Consider the following 17,093-nt stretch of genomic DNA (forward strand, 5'->3'; position numbering starts at 1 on the left):
TCACCACTCAGTGCATCCTTCCATCCATCTATCCATCCATCCATCCATCCATTCATCCATTCTTCATACATCTGTTTATCCGTCACACGTTCTTCTGTCCATCCTTTCCTTTCTCTCATTCTCTCACTTTACACTTTAATTCAGTCGTCTCTCCATCCTGGGTTTTTATTGCAGCCGAGCAGAAGCCACAGCTTTTAATTCCTTTATCTCAGACTCCTCTCAGTCGGGGTTTGGGACGAGGCTGGAGTGAAGATCTGCAGCTACACCAGGACACTGTGTGGATAAACACACACACACATCACTCACAGAGACACACACACACACACACACACGCCTGGATTTAACCATCTGGCTGTTAATCAGTGTGTTAATGCATCGATTCCTTCATTCAGTTATTCACTCTACTACTTTCAGCTCCTTCTGTGTGTGTGTGTGTGTGTGTGTCTCTGTGAGTGGAGTGTGTGTGTGTGTGTGTGTGTGTGTCTGTTTGTGTCTCTGTGAGTGTGTGTGTCTGTGTGTGTCTCTGTGAGTGTGTGTGTGTCTGTTTGTATCTCTGTGAGTGTGTGTGTGTGTCTGTGTGTGTCTCTGTGAGTGTGTGTGTGTCTGTGTCTCTGTGAGTGTCTCTGTGAGTGATGTGTGTGTCTGTGTGTGTGTGTGTGTGTGATGTGTGTTTGTGTGAGTGATGTGTGTGTGCGCGTGTCTGTGTGTGTGTGTGTGTGTCTCTGTGAGTGGTGTGTGTGTGAGTGATGTGTGTCTGTGAGTGATGTGTGTGTGTGTGTGTGCGTGTCTGTGTGTGTCTGTCTCTGTGAGTGGCGTGTGTGTGTGAGTGATGTGTCTCTGTGAGTGGTGTGTGTGTGTCTGTGTGTGTGTGTGTGTGTGTGTGTGTGTCTCTGTGAGTGGTGTGTGTGTGCGTGTCTGTGTGTCTGTGTCTCTGTGAGTGATGTGTGTGTGTGTGTGTGTCTGTTCTAATGAGATATAAATTTATTACGGATTATTATTATTATTATTTAAATTTTTGCGGCTTAGAAACAAAAAAAAGTCTTTTGTATCACTGTACATGACAAAGTATTGAATTTAAATCTTTTATTGGATTTTTTTCTACAGAATGGAGGCAAAAACAAACAAACAAATAATAATAACTATGGTAATAATAATGAGTTTGTTTACTTCTTTTCGTTTTGTTTAATTTATTTGTGCACAGGAAGTGATGCGCTGCACGATTACAAATCACATTTAAAATAAACAAAATAAAATTATTATTATTATTATTATTATTATTATTATTATTTTAGGAAGTCAAAGCGGATATCATTACTGTAAAATTTAAAAGAGAGAGAGAGAGATGAAAAGAAAGAAAGTAAAAAGAGCAAGCCCGTGAAAGGAAGTGACGTAATCGAGTCAGCGCTTCCGATATAAAGCTGTTCGATTCCAAAAGCTTTGGAGTCGACTCCTTGAAAGATTCGAACTGTTAGTCACCGATTGAACCGATTCCAAGAGTCGATTCCACAAAACAATTGTCTGAATCCTTAAACTACAAACCAGGAAGTAAATATCTTATTAAATCAGTACAGTGCGATATTAATGTAGTATTTACACCACACTGCTGATGAGCTCTGCATTCTGATTGGTCAGAAGGTGTTGATTAGTTTTCTTTCACATAAGATTAATGGAAGGAGTCTCCAGTGTCAGCGCTCTGTAACAGTCAGAGGTAAAGCTGTAACTTTAAGTTCTCCGACATCTTCAGGACAGAGGAGTTTACGCTTCTTTGCGGTTTCTCGCTAACGTAACAAGCTGCGTGTTTTTGAGAGAATAAAGAGGCTGGTGAGGGAACGAGCGTTTATAGCTGCTATAACGTAAGCGAGAACAGGAGCTAACGTGTTTAACAGAACATTAACCGTTACTATAAATGGATAAAAGTATGCTGTGTCAGTCTTTAATAAATAAAAAATGTAATTGTTGGTAAGTTGCTGTGGTGTAAGTGGAATAGGACACTTGGGGTCGTGCTGTTAGAGGAAAATAATCAGCTACAGGGTGGGAACAGTAACATCAGCTCAGCTTCATCACATCACACTCATCATCTGCATCTTAAACTCTGTGGAGTCGACTCCCGATTCGGAGAATCGACTCGGGTTTTTTTTTTTTTTTTTTTTTTTTTTTTTTGGAATCGACTCCCAGCGCTAGAAAGGAGATGACGTCACCGACCCGGTGCTCCGGTGGTTAGTCGCGCGCGAAGCGGGAAAGCAGTGGGAGGGGGTGAGCTGTTCTCTAACCGGAAGAAAGTGTGTGAGAAAGAAAAAGCGCCGAAAATCAACCCAGAAACTCCTCCTGAATCAATCCTGAGCCATCCGCAGGAATCATGGCCGATCCCAAGGTGAGAGTCGCGTCTTCCCGCCTTTACAGCCCGCGCGCGCTGCCTCAGCCGCCTCGTTTCCAGTTTATTCCGGTTTTTTGTAGCGTAATGTGGCTTTGTCGCGGGTTTGTTTCAGCGGCGCGTGCGGGAATTTAAAAAAGCCGGCTCAGTGTGTGTGTGTGCGCGCGCGCGCGTGCACTAGTGTGTGTATATATGTGTGTGTGTGTGTGTGTATATATGTTATATGTGTGTGTGTGTGTGTGTAGTTTACAGTGTGATTAAAACACCGCTCCTGTTTCCCCCTCAGTGTTTCCTTCAGTGTTAGTGAGTTAAAGTGAATTAGCACTGATGCTACATCAAACCCCATATAAACAGTGACGTATCAAAACGCGCCGATTCCTCTGTGGCTAACTAGCATTAGCTCAATTAGCCGCTTGCAGTGTTTTAAGACTAGCTAAATCAAAAGCTAGATATAATAATAGTAGTAATAATAATAAAAATCAATAATAGGATTGTTTTTGGTGGGAATATAAACCTGGTGTGTTCTTTCAGCTTGTGTTCTCACATCGTTTTGTGTGCTAAGCTAGCATGAGTGCAATGCTAATGCTAGTTCCGGGGTGGCTGTGCTAGTGCATGCTAATCAGCCTCACACACACACACACACACACACACACACACACTTTTAATTCATTAGTGAGTGAATTAGTGAGTTAATCACTGTTTCAATGTTAAAGGTTTATTTCACTTAGGAACTCTGCTAGGCCAAGATATCACCAGCTAGTCAGCTAACATGCTAGCTAGCAAAAAAAATCCTAAAAAATCTGCGTGCTTTTAAAAAAAAAAAAAAAAAAAAAGTTTTCGCGTAAATGATGTGTGTGGTTGGGGAGAAAATGATTACTGAAGTGTTTAGTGTTGAGTAAGTTATTATTTTATTATATAATAATGATGTCCTGTGGCAGAATTAGGATTAGATTAGCTTAGCTTAGCCTGGTTAGCATGCTAGGCCGGATGCTGTGAGAGGGAGCAGAAGCCTCGCGCGCACATGGGCTTCACTCCTCACCATGACTGAGGGATTTTATTTCTCTTTTGTTTTGGGGAAATTCTGACACTTTATTGATGAATAAAAGGAAAATTCTGCGTCGTTACTGAAGAGAAAAGACTTTTATAAACAGTTGAGCTCTTAGTTATTATTAATAACTCCTTGTATAAGTGTTTTTCTTTTAAAAATGTGCATTAATTTATGTAAATGAGGCTCGAGCTGGACGATGTGTGACGACATAATATCGATATCGTGATAATTTACGTCACTACACTGCTCTGATATTGTGGAAATTATTTTATAACATCTACATTTTTTATATTGTAAGTACAAACTCTGATTAGAAGGAGCTGATCTGATTTAAAATTGTAAAATTTAGTTTATTAGAATTTCATTACATATTCAATATCATTCCTTTGTTGTTATTTTTAATTATTTTGTTAGTTTTGTGTCGGTTATTGTTTTAAAAAAGAGATCTGTTTGCGTCTATTAGTATATTCGTGTCTCACAAGTCCATTAAAAATGTATTTGAATATTTCTTACCTTGTTCAGTATAAAATAACTTTCTGTAGCTATAAAAACTGCGTATTTTTTGTTGTTTTTTACGTAACGCTGCTGTTGCGCTGTTAGTCTGTGAGCAAGCCTACATGTCCTGATGTGATGTTTTTTTGTCATCTCTCTGTGTCCTAAATGACACTTCTTCTGATTAAATATGCCATAATAATAAAACCAGAAACCTAGTCTTTAGATGATGTTAGAAAATTAAAATATTTATTACTTAGTAAACACTCTCAAGACAACGACTTTTACAGAGAATTTTATTATTTTTTTTTCTTCAAATCATCAATAAAAAAACCACACACACTGTTTTATCAGAATAAAATCCAACATTTTGGGAAATTCCTCAGTAACGAGTTTATTTGGGATGTGAAAGAACGTGTAAAATGTCATCAGTGCAAGATTTTCATGAATATGTGATGTGATACGATGGGATTTAAGAAGTGGGTGGAGCTTAAAGTTTAAGATAATTCGGAGGTCACGAGTGGACGAAAGAGCAGAGTGGACGTGACGCGTTGTTGTTTTCACCTGTAGTGTCTTGCTGTTAAAAGATCTGGAGGTTTTTTTTTTTTTTAGATGAGATGTGAGTAAATGTGAGTGTTAGCTTTTAGGGTAATATAATATAATAAATATAATAAAGCTCCGCCGCACTGAGGCAGAGTTAAACCCGGATCTCTCGCTGTGCGGGAGTGTGTTCACGGTCCACGGCTCTGTGATTAGACAAAAGAAAAGCGCGCCGCAGAGCGAGACTCCAAATCCCCTCCGAGTCCTTTTATCCTGCGGCTGTGATGAATGTACAGATACAGATCTGGAGTGTGTGTGTGTGTGTGTGTGTGTGTAAAACGCATTAAAAACACGGTGTGTGTCTTCATCTCTTTCCCAAGGACACACAAGACGAGCACGAGACCTCCACGGATAACGTAGACGATGCGAACCACGACCCGCACTTCGAGCCCATCGTGTCGCTGCCCGAGCGCGAGGTCAAAACTCTGGAGGAGGACGAGGAGGAGCTCTTCAAAATGTGAGTGCTGCTAGGGAATTGTGGGTAAAATAAATAAAAGGTCATGGATTTGTTCCCAGCTGGAGGACTGTGCAGTTATCACAAGGCATCTGCTCCAGTTTGGACTGAAATGAAACGTAACTTCCTGCTCTTTAGGAGTCCCGAGTCGTGAGTGCAGTGATTAGGGACGCGTCCGTCTGACGCTGAAGGATTTATTAGTCTAATCTAATTCAAACCAAATCAGAGTTGGACGATACGACACGTGTAGCACGTCATGTATCGAAAATTCACATCAAAATTCTTAAAAACATTTCTGTAAGATCCTTGATGTTTCAGAAAAGTGCCATAATTCATCATGATATCGATATTATATCGTCACGCTGCTCAGCTCTAGCGTGAATGCTGAAAACAAAAAAGTGTCTCCGTCCGTATGAAGAGCGTTTACGAAATGAAGATCGCTGGATTGAGGAGCAGTGTGTGTGTGTGTGTGTGTGTGTGTGTGTGTGTGTGTGTGTGTGTGTGTGTGTGTGTGTGTGGGCGGAGGTGGAGTGTGTGTGTGTGTGTGTGTGTGTGTGTGGGCGGAGGCGGAGTGTGTGTGTGTGTGTGTGGGCGGAGGCGGAGTGTGTGTGGGCGGAGGCGGAGTGTGTGTGGGCGGAGGCGGAGTGTGTGTGTGTGGGCGGAGGCGGAGAGTGTGTGTGTGGGCGGAGGCGGAGAGTGTGTGTGTGTGGGCGGAGGCGGAGAGTGTGTGTGTGTGGGCGGAGGCGGAGAGTGTGTGTGTGTGGGCGGAGGCGGAGAGTGTGTGTGTGGGCGGAGGCGGAGAGTGTGTTGGGCTCCTGAAGCGAGATCCTCAGGATGTTCTGGAGATCCTGAGTTGAGATGTCAGTGTAAATGTCGTTACTGTGAGGAACAGTGAAATGGTGACTGATACATAGCGCACTGTATTTTCACTGTGTGTGTGTGTGTGTGTGTGTGTGTGTGTGTGTGTAGGAGGGCGAAGCTGTACCGCTTTGCGAGTGAGAACGACCCGCCGGAGTGGAAGGAGCGCGGTACGGGGGACGTAAAGCTGCTGCGCCACAAAGAGAAAGGCTCCATCCGCCTGCTGATGAGGAGAGACCGCACGCTCAAAATCTGCGCCAACCACCACAGTGAGTGTGTTCACCGCACGTGTGTGTGTGTCGCTCTCCCGGGCGTGTCGGCCGCGTGTGTCGCTCTCCCGGACGTGTCGCTGTCCCGGGCGTGTATTCTCTCTCACGCTGATCATTTCTAATGTTAAACTGCAGTAATGTTACGTTAAACCAGTTAAATACATCTCTGAGCTGCTCTGTTGGACACACACACACACACACACGCACACACTCCGCCTCCGCCCACACACACAAACACATGCACACACTCCGCCTCCGCCCACACACACACACACACACACACTCCGCCTCCGCCCACACACACACACACACACACACACACACACACACACACACGCGCACACACACGCATGACACTAGTGGGTGATGAGTGTGTAAATGTGTAGTGGTTTCCAAATTCCTTACCCCAGTTTCCGTGTGTGTGCGTGCGTGCGTGCGTGCGTGTGCGTGCGTGCGTGTGCGTGCGTGCGTGTGCGTGCGTGCGTGTGCGTGTGTGTGTGTGTGCAGTCATGCCGCTGATGGAGCTGAAGCCGAACGCGGGCAGTGACAGGGCCTGGGTGTGGAACACACACGCTGACTTTGCAGATGAAGAACCAAAACCAGAGCTACTGGCCATCCGCTTCCTCAACGCAGAGAGTGAGTACACACACACTATACACTCTATACACTACACACACTCTATACACACTATACACACTATACACTCTATACACACTATACACACACTCTATACACACTACACACACACTACACACTATACACACACACTATACACACTATACACACACGCAATACACCATATCCGCTTCCTCAACGCAGAGAGTGAGTACACACACACACTATACACACACACACTATACACACACACACACTATACACACTATACACACACAATACACCATATCCGCTTCCTCAACGCAGAGAGTGAGTACACACACACACTATACACACACACACTATACACACACACTATACACACACACTATACACACACTATACACTCTATACACACACTATACACTCTATACACACACACACACACTATACACACACTATACACTCTATACACACACACACACACTATACACACACTATACACTCTATACACACACTATACACTCTATACACACACACTATACACTCTATACACACTATACACACTACACACACACACTATACACTCTATACACACTACACACACTACACACACACTCTATACACACTATACACACTACACACACATTACACACTATACACACACACTATACACACACACTATACACACTATACACACACGCAATACACTCTATACACACTACACACACACTCTATACACACTATACACACTACACACACACTACACACTATACACACACTATACACACACACTATACACACTATACACACACGCAATACACTCTATACACACTACACACACACTCTATACACACTATACACACTACACACACACTACACACTATACACACACACTATACACACACTATACACTCTATACACACGCAATACACTCTATACACACTACACACACACACTATACACACTACACACACACTACACACTATACACACACTATACACACACACTATACACACTATACACACACGCAATACACTCTATACACACTACACACACACTCTATACACACTATACACACTACACACACACTACACACTATACACACACACTATACACACACTATACACTCTATACACACACTATACACTCTATACACACACTATACACTCTATACACACACTATACACTCTATACACACACTCTATACACACACACACACACTATACACTCTATACACACACACACTATACACTCTATACACACACTATACACTCTATACACACACACTATACACACACTGTACACTCTATACACACACTGTACACTCTATACACACACTATACACTCTATACACACACTGTACACTCTATACACACACACTATACACTCTATACACACACTATACACTCTATACACACACACTACACACTATACACACACACTATACACACTATACACACACACTACACACTATACACACACACTATACACTCTATACACACACTATACACTCTATACACACACTATACACTCTATACACACACTATACACTCTATACACACTATACACACTACACACACACTATACACACTATACACACTATACACTCTATACACACTACACACACACTATACACACACTATACACTCTATACACACACTATACACTCTATACACACACACTATACACACACTATACACTCTATACACACACTATACACTCTATACACACACTATACACACTACACACACACTACACACTATACACACACACTATACACACTATACACACACACTACACACTCTATACACACACTATACACTCTATACACACACTATACACTCTATACACACACTATACACTCTATACACACACTATACACTCTATACACACTATACACACACACTCTATACACACTATACACACTACACACACACTATACACACTATACACACTATACACTCTATACACACTACACACACACTATACACACACTATACACTCTATACACACACTATACACTCTATACACACACACTATACACACACTATACACTCTATACACACACTATACACTCTATACACACACTATACACTCTATACACACACTATACACTCTATACACACTACACACACACTCTATACACACTATACACACTACACACACACTATACACACTATACACACTATACACTCTATACACACACACACACACTATACACACACTATACACTCTATACACACACTATACACTCTACACACACACACTATACACTCTATACACACTATACACACTACACACACACACTATACACTCTATACACACTACACACACTACACACACACTCTATACACACTATACACACTACACACACACTATACACACACTATACACTCTATACACACACTATACACTCTATACACACACACTATACACACACTATACACTCTATACACACACTATACACTCTATACACACACTATACACACTACACACACACTACACACTATACACACACACTATACACACTATACACACACACTACACACTCTATACACACACTATACACTCTATACACACACTATACACTCTATACACACACTATACACTCTATACACACTATACACACACACTCTATACACACTATACACACTACACACACACTATACACACTATACACTCTATACACACTACACACACACTATACACACACTATACACTCTATACACACACTATACACTCTATACACACACACTATACACACACTATACACTCTATACACACACTATACACTCTATACACACACTATACACTCTATACACACACTATACACTCTATACACACACTATACACTCTATACACACTACACACACACTCTATACACACTATACACACTACACACACACTATACACACTATACACACTATACACTCTATACACACACACACACACTATACACACACTATACACTCTATACACACACTATACACTCTATACACACACACTATACACACACTATACACTCTATACACACACTATACACTCTACACACACACACTATACACTCTATACACACTATACACACTACACACACACACTATACACTCTATACACACTACACACACTACACACACACTCTATACACACTATACACACTACACACACATTACACACTATACACACACACTATACACACACACTATACACACACACTATACACACACACTATACACACACACTATACACACACACTATACACGCAATACACTCTATACACACTACACACACACTCTATACACACTATACACACTACACACACACTACACACTATACACACACACTATACACACTATACACACACGCAATACACTCTATACACACTACACACACACTCTATACACACTATACACACTACACACACACTACACACTATACACACACACTATACACTCTATACACACACTATACACTCTATACACACACTATACACTCTATACACACACTCTATACACTCTATACACACACACACTATACACTCTATACACACACACACTATACACTCTATACACACACACTATACACACACTGTACACTCTATACACACACTATACACTCTATACACACACTGTACACTCTATACACACACACTATACACTCTATACACACACTATACACTCTATACACACACTATACACACTACACACACACTACACACTATACACACACACTATACACACACACTACACACTATACACACACACTATACACTCTATACACACACTATACACTCTATACACACACTATACACTCTATACACACTACACACACACTCTATACACACTATACACACTACACACACACTATACACACTATACACACTATACACTCTATACACACTACACACACACTATACACTCTATACACACTACACACACACACACACTATACACACACTATACACTCTATACACACACACACACACACACACTATACACACTATACGCACACTATACACACACACACACACACACACACACACTATACACACACACACACACACTATACACACACACACCATATCCGCTTCCTCAACGCAGAGAGTGAGTACACACACACTGTACACACACACTATATACACACACACTATACACACTATACACACACACTATACACACACACACTATACACACTATACGCACACTATACACACACACACACACACACACACACACACACACTATACACACACACACCATATCCGCTTCCTCAACGCAGAGAGTGAGTACACACACACACACACTGTACACACACACACTATACACACACACCATATCCGCTTCCTCAACGCAGAGAGTGAGTACACACACACTATACACACACACACACACACTATACACACACACACACACACAATACACCATATCCGCTTCCTCAACGCAGAGAGTGAGTACACACACACACTATACACACACACACTATACACACACACACTATACACACACACTATGCGCACACTATACACACACACACACACACACACACACACTATGCGCACACTACACACACACACACACACACACACACTATACACACACACACACACACACACAATACACCATATCCGCTTCCTCAACGCAGAGAGTGAGTACACACACACACACACACACTATACACACTATACACACACGCTATACACACTATACATACACACACACACACTATACACTCTATACACACACTATACACACACGCTACACAACACATCCACTTCCTCAACGCAGAGTGAGTACACACTGCACTCACTACACACACACACACACACACACACACACGATACAACACGGCTGCTTCCACAGAGAGTGAGCACACGGCCCTGTGACTGAATGTACTGTATGCGAGGACGTTGTAACAGGAAGTCAGTAGTGAAGCTGAAACGTGTGTAGTGGCTGCTGCAGTGGAGTCTTTAACTCCGCCCATTCCCATGTTAGTGACGGAGAAGCATCCAAACGTCCGTTTCAGGTTCCAGCTCCACGGATTTCTCTCGGGAATATCGTCCCGGTGTTTTTGAGCTCAGCTGACCCTGAAGTTTCCCCTCATATTCTACTTCATCATAAATGTGTCTTATAGGAGTTGCGTAGTCGATGAGCTGATTAATGGCTAACCCTCATGAGCTCACACACACTCTCTCACACACACACCTGAAGTTCTGGACAGTTCTGTAGCAAAGCCGTGTGGTGTTCTGCTGTAAACGGGTCTATCGGACCCTCAGCGCGGAATTCTTTCAGTTTCTCACGGAGGTTCCTCATTTTGGTGTCTAAAGCTGTAGCTCAGAAATCCAGCGTGAGTGAACGGCCTACAGCGAGGCAGCTAACGCTAGCTCAGTCTCATAATTTACTCTCTGTATGACACTCGAAATACCTCTGTAAGGTCTGTGTGTGTGTGTGTGTGTGTGTGTGTGTGTGTGTGTGTGTGAGTGAGAGACACACAGCAGTCTGATCTCATCTGTTTATTCTCATCCCAGATGCACAGAAGTTCAAGGTGAAGTTTGATGAATGCAAAGAGGAAGTCCGAAAATCACTCGAAGGTAACACACACACACACACACACACATGCGCGCACTCTCTCTCTCACACACACACACACACACACACACACACACACACATGCGCGCACTCTGCAGACTCACTCTGTTTGGGGTCGCCTCCTCCGGCTCGGAACTTTTTCAGTCTGCTACAGCAAGGTTACAGAACCGCTCCACACTGACTCCGCCCCCTCTGGGAGGAGCTACAGAGCGCTCTGCTACACCTGTTAGCACTGAGGAACGCGTGTCATCACGTGGGTGGTGCTGCTTATAGGAAAATAATCAGTGACGAGGTGATGTGATGAAGCTGAAGTTGATTATATTCCTTTAACAGCATGTCCCTGAGTGTTTTATTCCTCTTACACCTCAGCAACACGTTTTCATTTAGTAACGAACGTCAAACTTTTTATCCGTTTATAGTTACTTTTGGCCACTAATTAATTTAACGTGTGTGTGTGTGTGTGTGTGTGTGTGTGTGTGTGTGTCAGAAGGTGGAAACAAAGCCAACAACGTGGCGGAGAAACTGGAGGAGCTGTCAATCAAGGACAAGAAGACGAAGGAGGAGAAGAAAGAGGAAATGAAGGAGAAAACGGAGGAGGAGAAGAAGAAGGAGGACGAGGAGAAATGAGCGTCGTTTTTCTTCTTCTCCGCCCCCCTCCCTCGCAGCACTTCTTCTCTTTTCTACAACAGACTCTGAACACGACATTCGGACACTTTAGTCTCTTTATTTTGGGTTCAAAGCTCTTTGTTTTTGTTTATTTTTTTTTTAATTTGTCCATCAGAGACCTCGGCGTCATTCTTAATCCATTCCTCTCTCTCACACACACTCAGACACACACTCACACACTCAGACATACACACACACACACACACACACACACCTACACACACTCAGACACCTACACACTCTCTCTTGCACTCGTCTGCTTGTGTACGGATCACCTGATCGCCCTGACAGGGGGCGGGGCTCGGCTCTGTCCCGCGTCAGCTCGTGTGTGTTTGTTTTTTTCCTGTACTGGATGCAGAGCGAGCAGGAAGTGAGTTCGTTCGACAGAATGCTGGGGTTCCGAGGGAGAACCCGGGAGGCGAGGGTTCCTGCCTGAGTGGAGGATCTGGAGAGATCAGTGAAGTACCCCGAGGCCTGGCGCTGCTCTGTCTGATTATAAAAAATGGAGGAAATAAAGAAAAATTCACTCTACTGTGTGTGTATTGTGTGTGTATTGTGTGTGTATTGTGTTAAGCCTCTCTTGGTAATGTGTATGTAGTGAGTGTGTATTGTATGTATGTGTGTGTGTGTGTGTGTAGTGTTAAATCTTTCTTGATTGTGTGTGTAGTTAGTGTGTGTGTGTGTGTTGTGTTAAGTCTCTCTTGATTGTGTGTGTGTGTGTGTGTGTGTGTGTAGTGTTAAGTCTCTCTTGGGTGGGTGTGGGTGTGTGTGTGTGTGTGTGTGTGTGTGTGTGTGTGTGTGTGTGTGTGTGTGTGTGTGTGTGCGCGCGCGCGCACCGATTATCAGTTACTCAGCGTATCGCAGTGTTAGTATCGTCGTGCTCCGCCTCGGTGTTCGGATTTTATCCTGCTTTTTACCGTGGTGGGCGGAGCTTTGTAGACAAGAGGCAGAGCTTCTGGTAAATTTAATCAGCCAATCAGAAACTAGATCTGAAAATTTCAATCCTTTTATAATAATAGAATTTCTCTAAACTAGCAGCCAGGTGGGACTGAAGAGTTACAAACCTTTAAACAGCACTTTAAACTAAAAAGAATTCCCGCTGGGAAAGTCGGCGTTTCAACGTGTTGACGCACGAATATCTGAAATGCGAAGTTAATGGAGTTTTAGTTTTTATCAGCACATGATGTGGGACATAATCACTAAATACAGGAAGATGGGTCGCTAATTAAGTCTTTCTTTTTCACTAAATGTCATGCTTTTTATTATTTTTTTATTTTTTACTTTTCCAATTGTGCTTTATGGAGAATAATTTGATAATTTAATTACTGATGAAAAGATTCATTTTCACCAGAACAATACAAAACAGTGTTTATTTTCTGCGCTACTTCTGAAATGACTCGAGCGCTAACCAGTCTGCTGTTCTTTGTTTTGTTTTTAAAAGATTTTTCACATCAGAAGTTCAGGAGAAGTTGGGAAATTTCAAGTAGTCGGTTGTCATGGATACCACCAGTGTTATAATAACCTAGTTTTACCCAGCTAGCTGTTATGTAGCTAGCTAAGCTCAATCTTATCTCTATACAATAACTAAGGAGCTGCATGTTAGCTAACATTAGCATATAATGAAGTATATTAGCTACTCATATTAGCTAAACTAAGTTAACTAATAGTAATAGTTTAACGTTAGTTAGCTGGATAGTGAACATGGCTGCTGGATTTCATTACACAATATAATAGTTTGTTTAAAATGAAATAGTAACTGAGAGGTTAGTATCAGTTAAGACGTTAGTGAACATGAGGTTTATATTAGTTAATATTTTGTGAGTGAAATCTGTGAGGAAGTTTAGTTTGCTAGCTTGTGATTAGCTGATTAAATTAAACATAAGCTCCGCCCCTTGATGACTTCATTTCCCTCCATCAGGATGCAGAAGTTTAAGAGTTTGGACATGAAACTGAGGGAAGCTGTGTGTGTGTGTTTGTTTCTGTTTCTTATTTACACGTTACATCTTTTTTTTTTTAAAAAAAAAAAAGGAAATACACCTTTTTTCCAGCTTGATATTGTGCAGAAGCCTGAAGTTTACGCTTATAAATTATATTTATACTGAGTGAAATAACACTTCTGTATTATTAATATGAAATCAACAACCAAAAGAAACACATAAACTACTATAATAATAATAATAATAATAATAATTATAACATATTTGATGGCATTTTCTCTTAGAAAACAATACTGTAACTGACATAACTGTATATACGTTTATATCATTATTATCAAATATAAACCAGTGTTTTATTATCAGCAGCTCAGGAAAGTGTTTAGTCAAAGTGTTAAACAACTCATTTATGAATTTAAATATGCGACAAACTTACTTAAAACGCTTGTTGCAAAAGCTTGTGCTAGAGACAGAAATAAAAATAAACATAAAGTGAAAGTTTTTTTTAACATCATGAACATGCAGATGAACTAAGACTGACTAAGACATCAGCTCGTGCAGTGAAAATAAAAATATAAAACGTGATTTGAAGGTGTTTCCTCTGAGACAGAATATAATTATACAAATATTTATATATGTTACAGAATTAGTATTACTCTGGAAGTGTTGAAACTGTGTATTTCTGCGTATAAACACTTATATATAAAATAGTAATAATAATAATACACATTTAATGTAAACGTAAGGTGTTTACTGTGAGAGCTCGGTGTTTGTGTGAAATCCGTCCGGCTTGAACCAGGAACTTTTTGTCGCGAGACGGTGTTGTTTCCAGCCGGACGATGATCCGTGACGGAACCCAAACAGCCACGTAGCTGGAGCAGGGAGGAGAGCGTCGGAACGCCTCGGTATTTAAACTGCTTTTCCTTTAACTGTTTACAGAGACGGGTTTATGAAACAGTTCGGCGCATTATTAACAGCCTGTGAGTGTAATAAAGGAGACAGAGAGGCCGGAAGTGTGATGGGAGTGAGACAGGAGTGTGTTCCTGTCACCGCGGGCTGAACACTGTGTGTGTGAGCTAACAGGCTAACAGGCTAACCCTGATTAATGGCGGGGTGTGTCCTGAAGGCGCTTCTAGTGCACTAGGTAGTGTTTAGGGGCTTTAGTGTAGTGTATAGTGTGTGTAGTGAACCTAAGCAGGGAGTAGTTATGTGTTTGACACTCAGCTATACTTTAATTCTTAATAACAGGGAATAATTCATAAACAACACCGCTGTAAATGCTCATTATTAAGCGCTCTTTAGTTCTCAGTGCTTATTTATGGGCTGTAATGCTGTAAATATGTTATAAAGTGTTTATAACAGGTGTGTCTGTGCTCTTGTGATGATGTGGGTTGTGAATGTGTAATAAGAGTGGATGAGTGTGATGACTAACACACACTCTGTGAGGATAAACCCGGTGGAGGAAGAGCGTGAGACTGATGTCGTGTTTGTTTACTGTAGCGTGTGTACGTTTCCTTCAGACAGGTGACGAGTGAGACATGCAGTGAGACAGGAGAGAGAGACAGACAGTGGAGACGTCGAGCCTGTTCATGGATGTCGGAGCAGAACCGTACAAACTCGTACAAAGATGGAGAACGGAAACACAGACGCAGCATCAGCGGAGATCAACACCATCAGCACCATCAACACCACACGGGCGGGAGGAGACGGCGAGACGAGCGCGGTGAAGTCAGGAGAAGAACCGCACGCTGAGGAGAGCATCCCAAACGGTGAGTGTGTGTGTGTGAGTCAAGAATACAAGTCAAGTGGCTTTTTTTGTCATTTCAGCCGTATACAGCTAGTTAGTACACAGTGAAAGGAACCAGGCTGCTCCATAAACACACACAGAACTACAGGAGACTTTACACATAGTTACAGAAAGTGCACAGTGCAGACGGAACAGTACAGTACAGTAACTATCAGAGCAAGACACTGCGCACGGCGAGTTACAGTGCAGCACCGACTCGCACACAGTTCTAATGTAAAGTGAGTCGTATGACATTAATGCAGACGAGCAACAGTGTAAGTTTCTGGATGTAAACGTGAGGAGCAGCAGCCGAGTGGAGAGAATAAATATACTGTATATAATAAATATTTATAGCAGCAGAGATTCAGTACAGCTGTGTGTGTGTGAAAAATCACAAAGAGGATGGAGTGATACTCAGTTGAGTGTGTGTGTGAGA

General features: G+C 42.0%; 2 protein-coding genes across 4 annotated transcripts in view; both read left to right on the top strand.

Annotated features, from left to right (window-relative positions):
- The first annotated feature begins 2,185 nt into the window (after positions 1-2,185).
- Positions 2,186-13,468, top strand: ranbp1 (RAN binding protein 1). Its single transcript, XM_053229204.1, has 6 exons — positions 2,186-2,371; positions 4,832-4,968; positions 5,935-6,092; positions 6,600-6,728; positions 12,211-12,273; positions 12,759-13,468. Exons 1-6 carry the CDS (start codon positions 2,357-2,359, stop codon positions 12,896-12,898), a joined length of 642 nt encoding a protein of 213 aa, XP_053085179.1. The 5' UTR covers positions 2,186-2,356; the 3' UTR covers positions 12,899-13,468.
- A 2,165-nt stretch (positions 13,469-15,633) lies between these two features.
- The window catches only part of golga3 (golgin A3), a 27,542-nt gene continuing 26,082 nt past the window's right edge, over positions 15,634-17,093 (top strand). For all 3 annotated transcript variants that reach the window (XM_053228832.1, XM_053228833.1, XM_053228834.1), the window contains exons 1-2: positions 15,634-15,776; positions 16,392-16,640. In XM_053228832.1, the coding sequence (XP_053084807.1) occupies positions 16,499-16,640 (142 nt within the window). In that variant the 5' untranslated portion in view covers positions 15,634-15,776; positions 16,392-16,498. The remainder of the gene's footprint in view (positions 15,777-16,391; positions 16,641-17,093) is intronic.

This window comes from Pangasianodon hypophthalmus, chromosome 24, assembly GCF_027358585.1.
Source record: "Pangasianodon hypophthalmus isolate fPanHyp1 chromosome 24, fPanHyp1.pri, whole genome shotgun sequence".
Lineage (NCBI taxonomy): Eukaryota > Metazoa > Chordata > Actinopteri > Siluriformes > Pangasiidae > Pangasianodon > Pangasianodon hypophthalmus.